At 42.3% G+C, this 23,151-nt stretch overlaps 1 protein-coding gene across 1 annotated transcript; it reads right to left on the bottom strand.

The window, feature by feature from the left end:
* Positions 1-2,595: 2,595 nt before the first annotated feature.
* On the bottom strand, positions 2,596-22,466 carry LOC146188996 (uncharacterized). Its single transcript, XM_084605156.1, has 7 exons — positions 22,243-22,466; positions 21,306-21,462; positions 18,527-18,639; positions 13,941-14,073; positions 6,620-6,796; positions 5,294-5,416; positions 2,596-2,787 (listed from the first exon to the last, which is right to left on the bottom strand). The coding sequence occupies exons 1-7, from the start codon at positions 22,428-22,430 to the stop codon at positions 2,596-2,598; spliced, it is 1,083 nt and encodes a 360-aa protein (XP_084461282.1). The 5' UTR covers positions 22,431-22,466.
* Between the last annotated feature and the right edge of the window lie 685 nt (positions 22,467-23,151).

Genomic DNA, 23,151 nt, shown 5'->3' with positions numbered 1-23,151 from the left:
TGGTCGTCTTGGGCATTGGGCGTTACGACTCTAAAAATATGACTACGTTGTGCTCTACAAGTCGGGAATGTTGCACAAAGATGCCGACTGCCTCTCTCGATACCCTGTTGCCCAGTCTGATACTACGACGAACGCATGCGCCATTGACCTGGTCTCTCTGTCGCCGTTTACACTCGAAGAACAGCATCGGGATATGCTGAGCTTCTCTCCATCATTGATCGCCTAACGCCCGCCCAAACCGACCCTTCAATGAACCGCTTTGCTCTCTTTAACAGCGTTTATACCATCGAAATCTTCAGCCCACTGGTCCTGATCTTCTCCTTGTAGTCCCCAAGCAATTACGAAGAGTCATTCTCCACGACTTCATGGTCTCCCTACTGCTTTCCATTTTGGCGCTACTCGCACTTACGATCGCATCCGTCATCGGTTCTTCTGGCCTGGCCTCTACCGCCAAGTCCGTCGTTACGTGGGTGCTTGCAGTTAGTGGAAGCGTCCCAACGTCGCCTTGCGTCCCAACGTCGCCTTCCCATAATTTACATTTGCATAAAACTCATCCCGTCACTAAACACTTTACATTTGCATAAAACGCATCCCGTCACTACACGTCCGGCTGCTGAATGTTTTACCTCTTGTAGAGCCATGAGCCTCAAATGGCGCATTACAATTTTTTTCGAACATCTGATTCCCCACATTCTGAATACGCATTCTAGGCCATTGCCTGTGCCGACGATACTCGCCAAGTCGATAGTTCCCGCTTGCAGTTCTCCCAAGCTTCTCAGCAAGAGGGCCACAACAGGCGGGACCTCGACAGCTCTTTACCTGAGTCCCCTGTGCTACTCGGGGGGCTTTCTCGCCGTATTGAGCTCTCGGAAAATCTACTTTTGCGCTATAAGGGCCCGTATCGTGTGCTGCGCCAAGTAACAGCCGTCATATACGCGATTGAACCTGCCTTCCCCGAGCACACTTCGCGTACCGTACCCTCCGAAGTTCTTTACGTCTCGTGCAATAAGCCCTATGACCTACCTTGAAGAAACCCTCATTCAAATCCAGTATATACTAGAATGCCCCTGTTGCACTTCTCAGCGAATGTGCGGGACTTTGTTAGAGGGTTCTAAAGAAAGACTTTTATAAACACTGTACTCGGGTAATCGCTAACGTGTAAACAATATATCTTCTAAGAGTAATCGTAAAGGATAATTAATAAAACTCAAAACGCGAAGAACAGAAAAGCCAGATGTGCAATGCCCCTTAGAAGTCGATTAAAAATTGAGTGAAACAATACAGGGGGTACCATCGAAAGATCGCACGTCATACAAAACCGCCTGATTCTCGTCGCGATCTGGCTATCCCATAATTCCATGTAGAAAGCAACAAATGAGGGTAATCACACAGGTAAGCTCTCAGAAGGGCTGCGACAGCAGGGGAAACTATTGCGTGGCTGCTCGCCATACTGCTGTGTTCATTGTACCCTTCTTCCAAACAAGCCGACTCAGCGTAAATGGGACTGCCAGTCTTTGGACGACAGCCATTTAAAATGGAAGCTCCCGTATGTCGCTAGCGCCAGGAGAAAGGTTAGCGCAGTTATTTTATTTTTGTACACAAAAGGCGTTCAACCCATTGAAATTCATCGCTAGTTGACGGAAGCGTTCAGAGAGTCGTGCATGAATGTTTTGCAGCCTTGTTGATATGACGACAACAAAGCATTGTGCCAATCATTTCTTACATTTATAAAAATGAAAGAAAAGAAAAGATTTCCCTGCTGAATTTATATTAATATAATGTTAACCATATATTTGTTACAATTAACGTCGCGGTTGCCAGCTTCGTCTTGATAACGTTTCCAATTTATGTAAAACTTAATTTCTATATAGTCTCTAAAAGTAACTTAGAGCAAAAAGAGAAATTCAATCTGCATAGTCTCTGTAATCTGGATGCATTAGTGCCCGCTATTACGTCAATCCTTCAGCAGAGGTACCTGTCCAAAATGTGTCAAACTGTCCCCTCATCTGTGCTTTTTTTATTTGACACTGGACTGGACGTTGCGGTACTAATTTAAATAAAGGATAGATTTTCAAGTACTTTACAATGTAGACGACTGCCGAGTGGAAAAATTGTCTCTCACAGATTTGGTAAATCTAAAACCATTTCAGCCTTATATGCGCCGCCGACAATAATGTCTTATGAAAGCAGCTACCACACCTTCTGGCCTTGAAACCTGTGCTCGCAACGAAGAAATCACTGTAACGTGCGCACAGTCTAATGCCAAAAAATCCTTCATCTAGCTTTGGCTAAAAATGTACGCGATAATAAAATAAATCGTGCCCTTCCCGCTACTCTTTTCTAGAACTAGGTTGTGGCAGATTGAGTTCCTCAGTGTAATTGAAAGAACCAATTGAAAATAGCCTTTGCTACGGTTCTGAACTCTAAGGACCGCAAGGATTGAAAGGAAAGTCCGGGTGCTTCCGCTTTCGCCGCCATTGGAAAGAGTGCACAACTTAAATTGACGTCAAAAATCAATTTATAAATGCACAATATTGTTGCGTATAGATCAGTGTACAGCTGCCGCGACAAAAAAAAAATGGGTCGCTCATTTTTTTACAGCACTAAGCATTCATCGTAGTCATTGGCGCTGAGGAAATTCTCATTGAAGAAGTCCTTGACCTTCTCCAATAGGCGCACACGCGAGTAAGCGCCTTTTCCGCACAGGTTACGCGGGTCGTCCAGGTTGGCGTCGAAGACGGCGACGCCGTACTTGACCGCCGGAGTCCGCTTTTTGCCCAGGCACAGCTGCGGTCAAGATAAAGGAGAGCGAGTCAGGGTGAGACACCTATTAAACTATAGTTCTAACTGCATTAAGGTTTGGACGGTTCCTCAGGAACAATTGAGTTTGGCTTGTGAGTACATTATAAACACTGCGACGCTCAATAAAGTGGAGCAGGAGCCTTATTAGGACTTAAAAAATGGTGACAAGAAAATAAACTTTTCTGCACAGGTGCCCATGTGCCCAAGAAATCATGTTGTCACCAGCGGTTGAGGTGCCGTAGGTGGAAAACGAACAGTCTGGTGTAGGAGAGAAATCAACTATTTCTTAGGCTGCTTTGCTCCAGTGCAGAGAAAGCGCTCGCTCGTCGCCCAACTATGGATGCTCGCAACACTCAAATTAAAACTTACAAGAACAATCTTGCGGACGAGAAAACACCAAAGGCGACTGTAGTGTTGTGATCGTTCCTTCGTAGGTCATTGTTCTGTAGCGCAGATTTTCCTTTTCCCGATTTAAATATGGCAAAGCAGCATCGAGACAAGCTGGCCAAAATAATCTAGAACAGCATGGAACAACGTAGATGCAGCGTCGCCTGTCACCAGTCGTAAGATGTCTAACTTGACGCATCGTGAACAGCGAAGAAATTTAATAAAGCCGCATTGATAAAGCAACACATCTTTCAATATGGCAAAACAGACGGACGTCTTGCTTTTCGCCTTCATCGAAAAGCAAGGTGTCCGTGTGCTTTGCCATATTGAACGATGTGTTGCTTTATCAATACGGCTTTATTACGGCCGCCGTGGCCGCCATTCAATTCTGTATCCTTGGACACAGCAGTCGAATGCCCTAATCACTGTACAATTGCGGCGTTGCAATATTGGATGTGACACTGGTATACAAGCATCCAAGCAAAACAGAAAAGAAGGTTTGTGGCAAAGTGCGGTATGTGGATCTTAAACTCCCTGCCTGCGCACGTGTGATATGGGGATATTAACCTCCTTACCTGCGCATGTTTAACTAGAGGCGCTCTAGTGAAGAGCTTCGAAATATATGTTCGACCTGTCGGTGATATTAGCGTTGCATATATGGTTTACAGAGCGAAATTCTTTTATTATGATTATTTGCGAGCGCCGCTTGCCTTAGTTGTACCATGGATCAAGTATAATGCCTGCACGAGGTAATAACCTCACTAAAGCATTTCACAGCAGTTAAAACCCGCATTAAACAAGACATAGAAGCTTGTGGGTAGAAGCTCGTCAGCTACAGATATGTGTCAATGAATTGGCTGGGAGTATATCAGGATGTAGACCGCATAGCAGAGGAGGAGGGAGCAAGGAAAATTAGCAAGGCATTTATGCTCTACCTTAATATTAGACTCAATGGTGCCTTTTTTATTGTGTTTTTTTCCGCATTTTACTTCTTGGTAGACTGGCAGAGTTCGGGAAATTGACACATATTAGGCGGCTTTTGTTTCAGCAGCAATCAAAGCGCAGTATCTGCTTCTAATTTTGGCACACGCCCACTATAAAAACGAACAGTATTCTATTGGAGGCACATACGTCGCCGGTTAGAATTATCACGGCAATGTCACTGCGACCTTCTCCATGATATGGATCCTTGATGGGAAGCGAAATGTCATGACACCACCCTTACAGATGCACCAGCAGTGCCGTCAGTACTGTGATATGAGACGACATGCGTAAGGGTGTTTGCATGCAATCGCCAGCGACACACTGAAGCCCTGGACGCACTTCTACAGCGACGTTCCGTTCATTCTTAAACAACATATCGCTTATCCACCATAATCACTACAAAAAGTAGCGATTTTTACGCGTGTGCTCTTCCGTGGAGCTAAAGTAGAGGTCGAAACCTCCGCCGCAATTACACCTCAACGGAACAGACGACAAACACACCCTTCCGTTATCGTGTTTATTTCCGAAACCTTAGGCTTAAGTACAAATGTTTTAAGCGTGCAGAGAAGGTAAACCAAGTGTTTAACCTTTAGCGCCGTTCTTCTTACCGAGCGAACTAGGAGAAAGAAGACGACCGAGAAGAAAGCGTGAGCGAGGACGTGCTTGAGTCGCCATCTTGAGCAAAAGCGAATGCATTAAAGGCTCTCTTTCTAGGCACGGTCGCAGACCTCAGTCATTGGGTGCGTGCTCGTGGTCCATCTTTTAAAGCCCAAGGTTGGCCTCAGTCGAATAAATGCCGTGTTGAAATTTTGAACCAACATGGCAAAAGTAAACCTCATATGTACCATAATGAGCAAAATGTAACGTAGAACTTGCACAGTCGCCTCCAACAGTTATTGAAGAAAAGATCTGCGACTTCATGAGAGTTTAAATAGCTGATCGTAACAGCAAAACGACACCATGTTTGCTTTTGTATTATGAGCAGTAATATGTTTTTCGCATTCAGAACGCAGCACAAATGACGTTCGTCCAGGGAAGAGACGAAGGATATCGTTTAAGAGGAAAGCATACAAATAGAATCGCAATACTAGCTAGCAAAAACACGTCGACCTGGGCTCACCTTTTCACGAAGCGACCGCTCGTCATCGTGGGTGACAACCCTGTCTATCTTCGGGTTGGCGAAGAAAGGACCCATAGGAGTGTCCTCGCGGAAGCCCCCGGACCACTCCGTATCCTTGCAAAACTGTTGGTCGCGCCAAAGGATAAGAAACGTGTGGTACCAGAAATGAACAAGGTAGTCAAGATTCGTGGCTGACAATGCGCATAAAAGTATGGCGAGCAATTAAAGAGAGGGCAAACTAATCGTTTCGTTTCTCTTAACCTCAAAAAGAAACAGTAACGCAATACACCTTTTCAACATTTGCTGTAAGCTTGAGCAAAACATATAATAGTGTTAGGGAAGCGTGACTTTCAATAGCCTACTATCCTGGTAAGCCTGCTTATGTTAGCAAATGAAACATTTATTTAATATCTGGTCTTTATGCATTAGTGTAACTGAAAAAATAAGAATTACAGGTGTTCGGCTCTGTTCATTCCAACCGACAGGAATGTTGCAAAATATCATATTAACCTTCACCCCAATGCGATATTGTAACTGAGGACAAGAGCGATGCCTGTTTTTGGCAGTTTGACAATGCAGCTTACCTCGAAAGCTATGCAGCTACAGAGTAGGAGCACGCAGCTGTACGTTTACGGAATGTTCAAAGAAGGCTCATTCTTATAGGAGCTCTAGAATTCACTCAGTTTACCTCGACAAATGTATGACCTGTGTAGACAAGATTAAGAACTGTTCATTGAGACTTCCAAAGTTATTGACCGACACACTTCAGCAATTGGCGGATCAGGCTTGAAATTACATCGGCCTCATTAAAACGTATCGAAGCGACATAATACGTGCAAATTGAATACCGCTTTAGAATTCCAGTAATGGCCGTAGGGTTAAATGCGGGAAAGTCTTTTTCATGAGAAAGTCATATTTAAGACACAAGGACAAGTTACTGGCTCCTTACTGTCTTCGCGAACATCACAAATACAATTTCAGGACATCAGCTTTGTTCTCACACGCATACGGCAAACCTAACAAGGCAAAGCACGGGGGAGGGGGGGGGGGGGGTGTTATGTTACCAGGAGACCTAACGGATAAACCACTGCTGTTACACTATGGGCCAATTGGCTTGCAGAAGGGAAAAAATGGTTTTTGGCAGCAAGCGCGTATCTTTTTGCCACAAGCACTTAATACATCCTTGTTATGTAAACTGGTGTGGAAATCTATCCAAGGAAAAATTATGCTCTTATTATAGATAGCCACTCACGACAGTCTCTGAGCATTATGCACACGTGAGAAATAAAAGGATCTAGAGGAGAGCGCGTTGAGCGCAGTCCTTACCTGACCAATGTCAACGTGCAGTGGCTCCGTGGTGAGGTAACCGTTCCTGGCGAGGATTTCGTACTTGTCTCCCTTGGTGGGTGTGTAGTAGCGCCCTCCAGTGGTGACCGCCAGAAAGAACTCTGTGTAGCCAAGCTTCTTTAGCGGCAGTACGCTGAGCGCCCAGTGCGCGGTGTCCTGCCAAAAACGAAAGCATATTTTTTTTTTATGGCTCAATGATACGGCATGCTATAATAAGATATCACAAAATATACAGGGTGTTCAAAATAATTTAGCTATGAGTTCAAAATGAAACATTTGAGGTAGGCCGGAAAACCCACTGATACAAAGCTGCCAGGATATGGCGCACCACAGAGAATATTTGTTTTATTTTGAAGTAACCTGATTAGTAACTAAAATAATTTTCTAATTATCTCACTATTGCCTTTAGACAATGAATTTGTAATGTTGGAGAGCAGCTACTAAAACCCACCCCTCCATTTATTTCCGATAAAGAAAGTATCATGTGTATCGTTTTTTTATTCTCTAAAGAAAGCCCACGAAATACAAAAATATCACGTGTCTGGCGGCATCGTGTGCCATGATTGTGCTGCTCTCAAACTTGGTTTCACTGAACATATTCAGCTGAAGCCTTGGCTCCACGACCCTGTTGCAGCGGCTGGCTGATATGGCTAGGGTAGTTGCTTCGCTTCAGGCAGTCGGCGCACGGGACGGTGCAATTTGCAGCGAGCTCACCGCGCTGGCTGCAACCGTCGTTAACATATCAGCCTACTGCTGGGACTGGCTTTCGAGTCACGACCGCAGCTAATTTTGTTCACTCAAACCACGTTTGAGAGCACCACAATCGTGGCGTACGAATGCGTTAGTGACGTGATATTTTTTTTTTTTTTGTATTTCGCGGGCTTTCTTCACAACTTAGATAAAGCGATGCACGAGAGGCTTTTATCGCAAATAATTGCAATGCGAGTTTGAGAAGGTCATCTCCAAATATGCACATCACATTTATTGTCTAAAAAATAGTTACGAAATTAGAAACTATATATCTGAATTACTGTTTAAATAATTGCAAAGTGAAAAATTGCTTGTGGTGCGCCCGATGGCTGGCAGCTGTATACAAGTGGTGTTTGTTTTCACCTATCTCAAATTTTAATTTTTAAGCCTTGGCTAAGGATACTTGGACACCCGGTAGTATTGTAATGCATTATATTGTAAGCTGCGATACGGTGCTGCATTGTATGGCACATGACGGTAGAGTATTGTGCGTGGTATGGCAACAAATGGCCGCAGACAGTACAGCACGTTATGAAATCTGATAGTGCGGACTATATATTCACTATAGCCACTCAAATCAGCACGACCGTTATATAATACATAAAGGCGTATTAGTCATTATATAAAGCTTGATAACTTGAAACCGAAGTAGCATGAGCGCTAAAAATGTTGCATGGACTATGAAATGATAGAATGTAACAGTGTGCTAGGTAAATAGTAATAAATAAAAATTGTTCAAAAGGTAAATTATATGAAACCTTGAGAGATATTTTATCTCCCCTTCTCAGGTTATTAATCGATAACGTTAACGATTGTTTTTTTTATTTGCTTTTATAGAATTAAACATACCAAACCGATTTCTGAAGCGATGGACGCTGTATTGGAAGATATCTGTAGGTGAGCTAGATTTATTGTTTATTAACGGTGACATCGCACGGCACAACCCTGCTTCGCTTTGTGTCGGCATGGAAAAGGGATCCTTGAATTCAGCACCGAACTGCCATCGTGCCCGCGTTCACGTATATGCATTTGTTGCCCCATATTTACAAATAATTTAATTTCACCCTGAAGTATTTAGTATATAGTAATTAGCATACAATGGCAAGCTGTTATAATATATGAAATGTCCCGACATCCGGTTTTGCTGTTTACTTTCACATAGTAAAGAAGGGCTTCAGATATCAGTATTGTGATGTTTATGGCGGTGGAATTTATTGGTGTAAGTTGAAATGAGGCCACAGGCCACCAAATAAGTGCAGATCATATGGTTATATTGAGAGAAGTGATCATGATAAAGCAGTTATAGTGTAAAGGAGCTGGAGAGAACTTATATAGATGCAAATGTTAACTGCTAATAATTGCTGAAACTTCAGAAGCAGTAAGCAATAAATCCCCGTTTGGTGCTCTGTAGAATATATTGGTAGCTTACGACTGTATGAAATTATTAGCGTCATATATTAGATGACCATCTTGGGTGGTTGTTTAGCAACCTAGAACAAATTTTCGCTCCCCCGAACGATAGCCTATAGACGGGAGGCATCATTACCGCGTCATTCCATAATAGAAGAATTGTTCCATAAATGTCTTCTGCAGAAGATAGTTTTAGATGCCTCTTTGAAAAAAAAAAAGACGTTCTGTCGATACATTTGAAGGCTAGCTGTAGGAAGCGACATTAAAACACCTGAAGCGGCAACTATCCATTTCGATGCCATATAATAGCCCGTTGCCACTCTATCACGTTCGGATAAACATGTAAGCAGACCCTAATAATATCGAAACTATGGTATTAAGTCCAAGGTAAAGGGTTCAACATTTCCTAATAATATTGAATTGCCTGCACATAATGTAACTAGGTGTCCCTACGATTGGTTCTCATCTCTCCTTTGTTGAAAGTCGGCTCTAGCTGTGTTGACTATAATCCCGCGTACCCGAACTAGCACCCCGAAGCGAAAGTCACCATATTTGAAGACTTGGCTCTGCTCCAGGTAGGAACCTAAGAAAGCAGGCTTTTTAGGTGCGAGAAAACATCGCTAGACACAAACAGCTGAAAGATGTCAGGTGTCGATATGAAGTAACGCATTCACCGTTGCTTGCACATTTTTCAAGTTTGGGCGTTTGGCAGGTGACAGTACGTATCCACAGTGAATGCAGAGTACTCTCGCGGCTTCCCTTTTGCCTTCATCGATAGGCGGCCGACGCGGCCCCGATCAGGCTCCGCCTCCGCAGGAGTCGAGAGCATTCGCTGCTCAGAAATTACGTCGAGGAATAAACAAAACTATCGGCTCTGTATGAACAGTCACATACGAATTACCAAACGCTACGCAGCAATTCACGTAATTTTTTAATAACGCCACGCCCTCCACCCACATCAGCATTTTAGATTCTTGTCTGAAGGCATAAACTAAAACTCTCTTCGGAAATGCATAATAGTGAAGAACATAATACCACTGGCAATGCTGTTTACGGATTGAAGCTTATATTACGATGGCCAAAAATGCTAAGAAATTTTACTGCTACATGTTCGCCGATATCTGTAATGTACCAAAATAAGTGGTGGAACATAAACAGCCCCTATGAAGCACGTCAAAATTCTCAGAATATATCAAAACTTTCCCCGACAATATACAAAGCAATATTGAATGTGACGTGCTACGAGTTAATATTTTAAAGGGTAGACAACACGAAAATGAGTGAAAATGAGTGAACGAAGAAAAAGCACAATGACGCGGGCAGGAGCGCTAGCGCTAGACCCGCTAACATATTCATTAAATGTCATCTACCATCGCCATCGGTCATGTTCAGTCGTCTTTCTTCATCGGCTTGCCGCATCGTAACATTTGGTTGAAGGTGCGAGGTACTTCGTTATCACCCCCTCATCCTGGTCGGGAGCTTTGGTGCCCTGCGACTTCGTGCGCCGTCGGATGAAGGTTAGGAGGCATAGAATGGCAGTTCCTCAGCCTGCCGGACCCAGCAAGACCTTACCGTTCTGCCGCCCCGTCCCCCCGTCCCGACCACAAGACACGACGAAGGCGAGACTGACCCGAGATGCTACGCATGACCACAAGACACAAGAAGAGACCCGAACAACCATATGTGACCCCATTGACCTGATGTACCGGCCGAAGACCCCACGACCCAAGACACCGCTACACTTCAAGACATCCTCCCCTGCCTATGCCATGCGGTGCGTGTCTTGGCCTCCACCGTCGAATCGAGGCAACGTGTGGCCCGAGAATGTCCTGGGCCAAAGTTCATCAGGAATCATTGTGCCGGCAAGCCGTTCTATTTTTCCTTTTTTTTCTTATTCTTCAAGCATCCAGACACGCCCATCTTCATGCCATGGAATCCTCAACATCGGTAAACTTCCTCGTTCACAACCGGGACGATCGCTCAGTGGCCCTGGGTCATGTTACGGACGAGCAACGAAGAAAAAGCGGGCAGTGGCGTGGGCAGGAGCGCTCGCCCTGGCCCACTAACATATTCAATAAGCCTCATCTACCACCGCCATCGGTCATGTTCTGTCGTCTTCCTTCATCAGCTTGCCGCATCGTAAGATATTCTTACTTGATCTAGCTACAATTATATTCTATGATAGACGTTCCACGGCCCGCAGCAAAATTACTGGCAATATCTGTGCCATCATCTGAAAGTAGGTTTGACTGACATCGAGTTCTGAGGAAATCCTTAGTTGAAGGTTGAAATGGGTTCATTCCATTATCCACTGGCATACAAGGAACGACCAAATATAGAAAGCATTATCTGTGTAACTCGGTTTTCTTGTTGTTTGTATGTCATTTTGACGTCTTCCTAGCAGTAAAAGTGATCATTTGTCGGAGCTAAAATTGAGCTATGGTTTCAGATACTTTAGACATCAATACGAACTATTAGGAATGGAAGTGCTTCTCCATTTGCTCCAGTCTGCTACGAACAGTTTTTCCTGCTCCATCCTGCTCCAAAACACACTATTGCTACAGAACTTCTGTGGACTAGCTGCCTAAGTTTATTGTTCTCAAATTTAGCAGAATGCTGTTTTTTTCTGCACATTTAACCATTGTATTGCCTGCAAAGAACGTAATCCGATCCAATTACCCGCCGTAGTATTGTACTACACTGTAGCCGTGAAAAGTACAGAAGGCTGATGGCATCTTTTGAGCTGTCCATCCTTCATTTGGGAGCTAACATACTCGAAATGATGACAGCGCACCGGCCGCAGAGGTATAATGGATTTATGCTGTGCCTAATATAATAATTTGATTTATAATCTAAGGAGGCATATTTGCAGCAATGATAGATAATTTTTGCAAGTAAATTTTAAACATGCCTGGAGCATTTGGAGGTGATTATTTGTGGAAAAAGGCTCTTCATATGACATAGCATCTTCTTCCAGCCTTTTCAATCACCTTTGGAGAGACAAGTGATGCAGTTACCAAAAAATACCACGAGCAATTAGGCAACTTTCCAGATGATAAAATGCTGAGTTCTAGTACTTCTGTTGTGAAAGCGGGAAGGTATTCCAGCAGTGAGCCTCTTTATAATTTTACAAAGCATGCGTCGAACAAAACCATACTTGAATCGTTTTGAGGGTGACGCGCCGAAGGTGTCAATGACTAGAAACATTCTTAAGGTGGTTGAAAAGCCGTACAGGGCTTATCGCAAACATGCTGAAATTGCGGATGTGTCAATGTCTTTAAATGAAAAAACAATGACTGAAGGTGGAAAAGACTATCCCCGAGTGCTGATTCTCTCTGGGGAAACTACTATCTAGTTTCCAGGAATTTATCGGCTCAGGCATGGGATCGGAAGTGATACGAACAAGAAAGAGAGCGGAAACTTCCTTCTCACTGATTTAGATTCCACACTAGTGGCAATGCGTAAACATATCATGGCAGATTCCGCACTTCTGTGTAAAGCCAAGTCGACCAAAGTCAATTTTTTTTCATTCCTATTTTGTGTCACGTTATAGAGTAGACAAGCATGCATTGCGTTTGCTAAAAGTCTGTTTAAAATCATTGCTGAAGTCAGATGTTATTTTAGGCATTTATACAAGTTTTGAAGATTTGTATTGTCATAGATGCGTGCATGGTCAGCGAATCATTGAAATTTGAAAAAAAAAAGAATCAGATAGGTTGCTTTTGCATGTCAGGAATATAACAATGCAAATAATAAAGGCATTTGACTTTACAAAAAAGCTCCAAAACATAACTCGAATGCCTCAAAACTTGTTTTATTGCTGCGGAGCTTCTTCAAAATGGCATTATTACTGCTCCCTGAGCTGCTCTGAACTACTAGAGCCTGCTTCAACCCCTGAACTGGTGACTTCCAAGCCGATGAGAACAGGGTTTCTTCTCGCCTCAGTAAATGGAAGCTCAGCATAGCCTCTCAGGTGGACGTTCAAACCTTGGTGCCGACATATGCATTTTCGTGCGAAGGCGATCGCAGATGGCGACACGCATGTGTACTTTTCTTTAATTTTCATTTTAAGAATTTGTTTCTAGAGATGATGATACGGTATTTCTGCCCGTTGAGTATTATAGTCTATAAATACAGTTACTGATAATGTCTTTGCAGCGTTGTTTTTATCAGCAAAAAAATCTAAATTTCACTACATATTGCGGCAATGACATGCCCATAAATAGGTAGAAGAGACACTTCTTCTAAACATTTGGCAGGCTATTCTTACCGTTTGATTAGCCACCTATATGTATTATCTCAACAAATGTTGACTCAAACGTGATGTAGTTGTCTTGATTTTAACTGTTCTGTGTATCGGTCTCCCACATAGTACATAAATGTGCCTATAAATTCGTAATTAGGTGAAACACAGCTATTTATGTTGCCATATAAAGCTCTTACAATTTAAGACCTTCGCTCCGTCAGCAAAACATATTTGACAGTGTTGTTGTGAAGGGCCAGTCGTTGGTTTAAGTAGCGTCGGAGCATCTGAAGTAAAAGCTTGTCCGGGAACGATGGGGAAGATGCCAAGGTGGCAAGGATGCAAAGACCGCGAGGGATCTGACTAGAAGGGAAGCTTATAAGGACGTCCCACGAAAGTGGAGGCAATTTGGAGGCGGTGCGGTTGTAGTGGCCCTGATGACGCTGCAAACACTCATGGCATCAAATTTCATCCTACACAGTGTTTTAATGTGACAGCGCTTACATGCACTTGCACGCCTGCGCGCCTAGGGTAAGATACTGTAAACGAAGACTGAAGAGACATTAATCAAGGGATTTTTCTTTTTTTCAAGTCGACAAGTCCTGAAGTATTGTTCCTTTGCGGTACAACTCAACACGGTAGCTTATAGAAACAGATGTCATCGGCGCTGTTATCGATAAATAGCAAGGACGATTTTTATCGGCACAACATTAACCCATGTTAAAGTTGGAAAAGCATGGCAGAACGTAAGGCTATGGACAAACAAAATGCACGAATGGAAGCGCACACTGTATCGCCTTTCTTTCCTCAGCACATCGTCCTCTGCCGACTTCCGGCTTCTTTTCAAGACAGAACACTGACATATGTCATAGGTGGATAGTCGCGATGAATGCTCACCAGATTGTATTTGTAAACCTCCGAATTGATAAGCGTGGAGTTCCAGAAGGTGGGCGGTAGGATCTGTCCTTTACCTCGATCGTCAAAAACCAGGTGGCCGTACACAACCGCGCCGTGGATGTGCATTCTTTCCCTGCGTGAAGGCGAAAAAAGAATGTGTGACCGTACCATCACCTAAATGGTGTATCTACTCAAATATAAGAATTCGTGTTTTCCTTTCGTTTTAACTCCTTGCCGAGGCGGCCGGCACTTTCACCTTATAGTGTCAGCGAACATCAAGAAGCCCCTTGGGCTAAATATTCTAGCCACCCATACCTTTGTGCTAGCTTGCCAACATACTCGCCAGTTCTCGCTGTACACTTTTTTTTTTCTGGATGCTTGCCTGTGTGTCACGCGAAGGCCTATGAAATGCCTACTAACGTCGAGCTTGCTAAACGAGTGGAGGAAGTTGAGTCAAAACTTGAAAACGTGGGTGACCAACTTACAGAAGACATTTTTGGCAAGATCTTATTGAAAATGCAAGCTTCAGGACTCGATGCTGTAGAGCTTAAAAAGCAAGTGGATGGCCTTGAGTCCAGCGTTAAATTCTTAAACAGCACGGTTCAGAAACTGCGCGAGGAGAAAAACGCGCTAGCAGCAGACAACACAGCGCTAGCGGCGGAAAACCAAGAATTAAAAGCGCAAAACTGTGAGTTGTCCAGAAAAGTTTCTGAGTTGGACCAATATTCTCGGATAAACAACGTTGAAATTAAAGGAATTCCGGTCACACAGGACGAAGACTGTGTGGCCGTCGTACTCACCATGGCAGACAAAGTTGGATGCCCTCTTGCATCATCTGATCTGGACATTGTTCACCGTGTCGCGACAAGAGATAGTGACAAAAAAATATAATCGCTAGGTTTTGCTCGCGCTCAAAAAAATCAGAGTTCGTCAGCGGTGCGCGAAAAGCTAGGCTTGGTCTGCATGATATTGGCTTGTCAACTCCTGAAAACAGCCCCTTTTTCGTGAATGACCACCTAACCATGCGGAACAAAGATCTGTTCTCAAAAGCACTGAGGCTCAAGAAAGCGAAGAGCTGGAAATTTCTGTGGACGGACAACTGTCAGATAAAAGCAAGAAAAACAACCACCAGCCATGTGTATCGCATCTCTGACGAGTCTGATCTGGCGCTAATCTGCTAGTCATATAGATACACTTTTGGAGCTTTTGCATTGCCGACTAAAGAACCATGGCGTCCTATCTTACGACAAGTGAGCTGAACAGATTTCTTCAAAATCATTCCCCTTCCATTATCCATTTTAACGCGCGTAGCATTCGCAAGCATTTTGATGACTTTGACAGTCTTTTTTCATCATTGGATACCCGGTTTTCAATAATTGCTGTCTCGGAGACTTGGCTAAACGTCGATGATAAAGATATGTTCTGTTTCCCTTCCTATGCATCGGAATACTCACATCGGCAGTCGACTAACCATGGTGGTTCAGCTATATATATAAGGTCCAACATCCCATATAAACGCAGGCACGACCTAGAAATCAGTGTCACTAACTGTGAATCTGTTTGGGTGGAACTTGCCAACAATTTTCTAGATACAGACCAAAAAAACTTTATTCTTGGTTGCATCTATCGCTCCCCATCTTCATCTGTCCCAGACTTCTGTACTGCTCTTGAACGCGTCATGACGACTTTAACTGCCGAAACTAAGAACATCATAATTACAGGTGATATTAATATTAATCTTCTTGATACCAGCTCCTCTGATACCGTGAATTATGCTACATGTTTTCAAAGTTTTGGTTTTGAATCCCTGATTACGCTGCCCACGCGTTGTGTCATTGGTGGTAGAGGTTCATTAATTGACCACGTGCTTTCTAACCTAGCATTTCCACCAGACACCGGCATTCTGAATATTGACATTACTGATCACTACCCAGTTTTCATGCGCTTCAATTCCCCATCCTGAACACAGCGCCATCTCGTATACCAAAGTTGTGCTTGATAAAGAAAAGTTCGTCGCTGCAGTCACTGACGCATATTGGTTTTCACTTATCTCGGCGAACGACCCACAACAAGCCTTTTCGCGTTTCTTAACGCTCCTGATATCTTTCATTCATGCTAACTCCCAGAGACGTAAATGCAAGAAAGTTATTGCGTCACCCCAAAGGCCATGGCTAACCGATAAACTCCTAAAGGCAATGCGCACGCGCGACAACCTTTACAAAAAGACAAAGAAAAAACCGTTTAATATCAAGCTTCGCGCTCGCTACAAAAGATTCTGCAATTGCCTATCCATGCAATTAAAGAATGCTAAAAGACGTTTTATTGAACAGCGAATTATCGAATGTGGTAGCAACACTAAAAAAAAGTGGGAAGTAATTAACTCATTCCTAAATAAAGATGCACAACAGGTGCCGATAACGACTGTAACCCCCGACAATGTTGTTTATTCTAGCCCTCGAGAAATTGCCGATGCTTTCTGTAATTACTTCTCGCAACATAACTCAGTGCCAGAACCCCATTACGAATTCGGCACAAATCATCCACCTTATTCATTTTTCTTATTCCCAACAAGTCCTGACGAGGTTGTTTCCATCATTTCCTCTCTAAAAATAACCAGCGCAGGTCTCGATGGTGTTCACCCTAGCTATATAAAACTAATCGCTCAACCCATATCTCTTGTTCTTTCCAATATTATCAATAACATGTTTAAGACCGGAATCTTTCCTCACGAACGAAAGCACGGCAGAATCACTCCGGTGTTTAAGAAAGGTGACCGCTCCTTGATAACAAATTATAGACCAATCTGTGTACTCCCCTTTTTCAGCAAAGTAATTGAAAAGTTAATTGAAAAGCGCTTGACCAAATATTTCGATAAATTTAATGTTCTTTCTTCTTTTCAGTATGGATTTCGCCCAGGCTACTCTACTGACCTAGCAATTTTATATTTAACAGATAAACTTAAAAATGAAATAGACGCAGGAAACTGCGCTGGTGCAGTATTTATAGACCTCAGTAAAGCATTCGATTCTATTAACCACTCAATTCTCTTCATGAAACTAGAAGCGGCTGGAATAACAGGCCCACCATTGCAACTGATTAAAAATTTCTTTAAAGACCGCAGCCAGCTAGTAAGTATTTCAGGCATTTATTCCGATGAAAAAACTACTAATATAGGCGTACCACAAGGCTCAATACTAGGCCCCCTTCTTTTTCTTGTCTATATTAAAGACCTGCCTAACCGCCTGACTTCTTCAAAATGCGTCTTATATGCCGATGATACTACAATTTTTACCTCAGACAAATTTGTATCGACTGTAGTTAGTAACCTTAACAAGGACCTTGCTCATATTTCAAACTGGTGTGACCTTAATATGCTTCAGATTAATCCTTCAAAAACTTCTTTCCTTTTATTCACCTCAAGCCAGATAACTATTGCATCATCACCGTGTATTCGAATTGAACACCATATAATTACAGCAAGCTATTACTGCATCTACTTGGGCGTGAAGTTAGATTCACATTTAAAATTTCATCTGCATATTGCCCACGTCAAAACTAAACTAGCATATGGCATACGCATACTAATCAGAGCACGAGCTTTCTTTTCACATTCTACACTGATGTCTTTTTATTATGCATTCATACATTTCCACATCACCTATGGCATTGTAGCCTGGGGAAACACTTATAACACGCATTTATTTTCTATACAAACGATTCAAAATCGGGCACTTAGAATAATTACTTCCACCTTCAATGACTCTAGCGCTAAGCATTTACTTCGTAATCATAAAATCCTGGCAGTTGCTGAACTCGTTAAATACAACTTATGCACATTCTTCTACAAGTTACTAAACAACGAACTTCCAGTATCACTTATCCCACAGATTTCACTAATAAATGATAACAAAACGCTATTCGCAAGAAATAAAAATTTATTACTACCTAGAGTACGAACAAATTATGGGAAACAAACTTTTCATTTTTCTGCTATCATGGTCTGGAACGCGTTACCATCCATCGTCAAATCTCTTAAAAAAAACAGATTTGCATCCGAAGTTAAACAATTCTTTTTAACAACAGAAAACTGATACTGAATAATGACTATGTTATCAGCGTTACGTGGTATGTATTTTTATGTGGTTTAACATATTTAAAGTCTGTACTGCCATGCCTTTTTATGCATATATTTTATTACTGTTTGATTTGGTGTTTAACTTGCTTGCTCATTGTGCTTTTTGTTGCAAAATAATGTTATTTTTATTACGAACTCATTTATTGTCTACGTTAAATTTATTTTACCGTGAATTATTGCTGTCTTGTATATTAATTGTTATCTGTCATTTATCGGAGGTCCCGATACAGTCACTGACTCTGGGACCTCCTTCTGTATGTATAAGCTGGAATATACTAAACGGATGTAATAAAATTGAATTGAATGGAATTGAATTGAAGTCTAAAAACTTCCCTTCTCGTGTTCTTGATAGTCTACCAGTTTCAGAACATTAAATTTCAAAACAAAATACAGTAGCATCGGTGATACATTTCGTGTCTTTCATTCCGTGGATTGGACGTAGGCCTCTCACCTGATATTGTTGAAAGCAAAGTTTATCCAGGGTTCAATATAAAATGACTCGCCGACGAGATAATAGCACGGCCGCGGTGGCTTCAGTCCTTTGTGAACATTTTTGTCCACGTCCTGCACAGGTAAACAAATGAGAGACCGTAATGGTTATCGAAAGTGAAAGATTTCTTTTAATTATTTGTTTGCTTTCTGAGGTCTAAATTGCGTGGGCTTTTACGCAGTTCAGAAAGAATAAAGCCAGAATTTAGAGGAAGCTAGCCAATTTTACCGTTTCTTTTATGCTTTGATCACGCTTTAATTATAACTACAGCTACGCCTAAGGTAATTATTTGAGTACACCGTGTCACGCTACTCTAATGTGAGTGGAAAATTTGTTTACAGGGCGGAGACAAAAAAAAAACGAAGTCCGAAAACGGGAGATTGAAAGGAAAGCTGATTGAAACGACTAAATTATTAGTATTGCTCAGTTTTTATTGCATACAATAAAACCGTGGGCACAAGAAACTCTAAATTAAAAAGAAGTAAGAGAGGAGGGGGAGGGGGTGGAACATTGCTCGACCTCAGCTTCAAATGGATTGCATTACTTGAAATACCCTTTTTTGGTTTCGTAGACACTGCCACGGAATGCCTCATAGCACAATGCGAGACGTCTTGCCAAAATCTGTTGGCTTTCAGTTCGTCACAACGCAAGAATATTAAATGTTTATTTTACCATGCATTAAGCAGCGCTTTCAACTAGAAATCCTTTGTGAATTCGTGGAATCTTCTCCTGTGTAGACAGCAAGAGAGTCCTGTGAAGACAGCAGACATATATTTACATGAACTGGGTGTCCTGCACTGTTGCACATAAAGCAGTTTTTACGCTGTGTGGTTCACAGAGTAAATAATCCCACACAAAGTAGCGCATAATTCTCGAGGTACCAAAAATACCATTTTCACGGGGGTGGGGCTGCAGCGATAGTATTCGTGCAGCTGCTCGATACATTGCTGTTTGACTACGCCATGACTACGCATTGAAAAATTATGAGGCAATAACCTCACATTTTCTCACACAATCTCCCTCAATCCACATAACAAATCACATGTCACATATAATTCCATAAGGTTGCGTAGTTTCATGCACATTATCATAAAATATGTACGATATTTTATGACAGTGATGTGCCCCGTATGAGATGCTATGCGATTAGATGAGATTTTATGAAGTTATTGGCCGGTAGAAGTTTTGGTTTTTCAGTTGGGTATGCCTGCAACGGACGGTCGCTCTTGGCACGGCTGCCGTTTGAAATGGAGCCCCGTTCGTCGGTAGCGTCTCATGCGAAACTAGAGCAGTTAATGTTTCTGAACGTAAGAGGAGTTCAGACTATGGGAATTTTTTGCTGGTTGACACACGTATAAAGAGGGCCGTTAAGTGATAGCAACCAGGTTCACTAGTGGTCTAGGATATTTGCAGCAGGTAGCACTTAAATTCACAACGAATAATGAAGCGAGAGATCGAAATCTTCTGGCGAGACAGCAGAGAAGGTTAAAGATATTATACGGTAATATCAGAGGATCACTCTCGACCGTCTCTCTATTTAGGTTTCTGACGTTTCTAGAAGAAGTCTTCATGCTTCTATTCGTGCCATCAACTGCAACGTATCGTCATCTCCTGCGAATACAATCGGCGCTTTGGAGGACCAACGAACAACGTTTCGGCTTCTCTTGTTACGGGTGACAGAGCCTCGGCATTCCACTTCACGCCTAGGATCATACAAGGACCACGTGGTTGGCAGTTTTCGTCTTCGACCAAGCGACGTAAAATCAAGCGAACCCAGGCTGCCAGAAATGGCACGTCAACTGTGTTTAGGGGTTAGAATGCGATCTCTTTAGTAATCTTCATGGGTCCTGAGACCAAGAATAATGGTGACAGGTATTGCGAGGCCCTTGAGCAGCTCAAACGGGTGATTCGAAATAATAATAATAATATTTATAATATTATTACCAATATTACTGATAATAATTGGTTTCGAGGAAGGAAAAGGCGCTGTATCTGTCACACTTGTTTCCGTTAACATCTGAATGACACGTTAAGGGACCAAAATAGGAATTTTGAGCAAATGTGCGTCTCCCACGACTACGCTCTCACCCACGTTGCCACCCCCCTCCCCAAACAGCAGTTTGAATTGGAATTTAGAGACTATCAATTGTTTCTAATACTAACAAAAACCTGCCAAGAAGGAGCTCCACAGAAATAGTTAAGCGCTTCAGCAACGACATGGCGGCTAGATGGTATGAAAGACACGCACAAAAATTGCCCCGACTCCTGCAAAAATGCGTAAAACGGACGGGAAATTGTATACAAAAATTGCAGTATGGTCAGCCTTCCGTATGGCGAGCGAAATTAAAGAAGACAAATGTTCCTTTTTATTTTCGAAAACAAAAATTTTAGACCTAATTTTGGAACTCACCCTCCTAAGTCTGTTTTAAATAGTCGTGGTTGCCCCCCACTACTACCAATATTTAGTTTGGGATTTAAATCAGCAACGCACACATTCGAAATTTAAATAAATCATTTCCTCTGGCTCTCGGGTGTACACTGCAGTCGAGGAATGGGAACTTTGGTTTCATCAGTTCTGCACCTTGGACAGAATGTTTTGTTTCTGCTGCAAAAAATAACCATTATTTTATCGGGCTGTAAAGGTGAGGAATTCTGTCACGCTTTGTGAACATACTATTATACCAGAAACTGCTCTTATCCATGGAAACAAAACTGGCGTCTCAAAGAGTTAAAAGCTTACCTTAAGGTAGTAGTACACCTTTCTATATTTCTTCTCATCGAGGTCGAAGAACGGTATGGTCAGAAAAGCGTAGTGGTATATCTTTTTCCTCCACAGATTTTCTAGGGTCGTTCTCGCGATACCTTGCGAAAGTAGGGCCTGTGTAGCGCTCATTGATCTGAAGGTAAAAAGAGGAATATCTAGTACATGAAAACTACGTCTCAAAATAAATATGATGAGGTAGCGTTATTTGGGGCCTTTTTGTGCCGGGAAAACTGATTAGCGAGGATGGTTTGGCTTTTAGAGAGATGCAGAAAAATTAGATTAAGCCGGAAATGAGTTCCAACCTGTAGTGGTATATTTGGAAGCACATTTCGAACAGGGATTCCTTCGCTACAACCTGAGCGGGAAACAAGAAACACATCATAAAACTTTAGAATTATTCTCTCAGTTATCGGTTAGAGATACAACTCCCTTACCTTAATAGTTATTAGAGTTTTATTATCATTTTGTTACTATTCAGACAAACATGTGAGAAAAGGACAAAACACCAAAATGTGCCACTTAACAGGCTTAGAAATTCTAACGGCGTTTAAAAAAGGCACAAGGAACAACCCAAAATGACTGAAGGTATCGTGATAGCAGAGAAAACTGACGACGCGGTCAACGCACTGTACCCGTTATTCTGACGTAACAATCTCACAAAACGAGCAAATAACAATGTCCAGGTAAGAGCACATTCCATAATAAAGAAGCAAGTCAGCTCAGCTGTATGGATAGTGTAACAGCGCTATAAAACAGAAAATATTAATATAACAACATCTGTTCTTTTTGTGTTGCTTCCGTTAAGTGTACAAGCTAACTGAACTGCATTGCATCTTTCGGTCGCATTCAAGGAAGTGCTCATAAAGTTTAGCTTCACCGTTAGTGTCTTGCGAGAATTGAGGAATTAGCTTACAGAAATTCGAAGCTGATGCCATACTCGGTCCTGTTATGCTGACTGGCCGCCTGGACTATCAACTCGAGGCTTGTGGCAAATGGGCCGCCGGGTCCTTTGAGGACGGCATGCTCTTTCTCGTAGGCCTGGTAAAAGGCGAAGTTGCACAGACCGTCCTCCGGCAGCTCGGACACCGCCTTCTGGCTCATGTCAGCGTTCAGAACGCAGATTAGGGAATTGTAAGGCATGGGCTTCACTGAAAGCAAAATTATAATAAAGCTGGTTGAGGGCGTTCATTAGTGTAAGTAAAAATGTTACAAAAATAACACATGCCTGTTTTACCAATTGGCAGATAACTGAGCAGCTTCTTGCTACATCAGCTTATTGTGAACTTTTGCAGTCAATGCTTTTTTTTTGTCATCGCTAGAGTGGAAAGTGCAAAATAGAATTATCTATCGACGTAAAAATATCCAATTACTTTTGTACGAAACTTACTTTGAGATACATTTTCATGTGTTGTTCCAAATTTATTCCATTGAAGTAGAAAAGTGCGTTTAGTACAATATTATTCTCGGCCTGTACTTTTTTACTGCCACTGAGGAGATCAACCACCAGCTGCTATATTTAAGGTAAGAAGACATATATCAAATGTGTTTAAGTCATAAGTAAATCCCCTCATTATAAAAGCCTTCCTAATGCGACAACACCATCGAACGGCATATAACTTTCCATCCTTAGATTACGGTTATTAAATCTCAAGTGAAGATCCGACTGTCCCGACAGAAACATAAACTGAAATAAAAAAGCTGACTTGTTCTGAACTGCTTTCGAGCAAAGAACTCCATGTGAGAACGCATATTTAGGGTGCGGTGTTCTCACAGAAATGTCCGGGTAGATTTTTTCACGGCGGAGACAGTCACGGTGATACAA

This window comes from Amblyomma maculatum, chromosome 5, assembly GCF_055883805.1.
Source record: "Amblyomma maculatum isolate TAMU_Amacu chromosome 5, ASM5588380v1, whole genome shotgun sequence".
Taxonomy (NCBI): Eukaryota; Metazoa; Arthropoda; class Arachnida; order Ixodida; family Ixodidae; genus Amblyomma; species Amblyomma maculatum.
The sequence above is the reverse complement of the archived record's forward strand: the minus strand, read 5'-3'. Positions and strand labels throughout refer to the sequence as shown.

Bases quoted from the DNA above. Each gene is read 5' to 3' on its own strand.
- LOC146188996 (XM_084605156.1), bottom strand. From the start codon at position 22,430: ATGAGCCAGAAGGCGGTGTCCGAGCTGCCGGAGGACGGTCTGTGCAAC. The intron at 21,463-22,242 runs GTAAGCTAATTC...TTTTACCTTCAG, and splicing joins GGCATCAGCTTCGAATTTCT to ATCAATGAGCGCTACACAGG. The intron at 18,640-21,305 runs GTAAGCTTTTAA...TTACCTGTGCAG, and splicing joins AGGTGTACTACTACCTTAAG to GACGTGGACAAAAATGTTCA.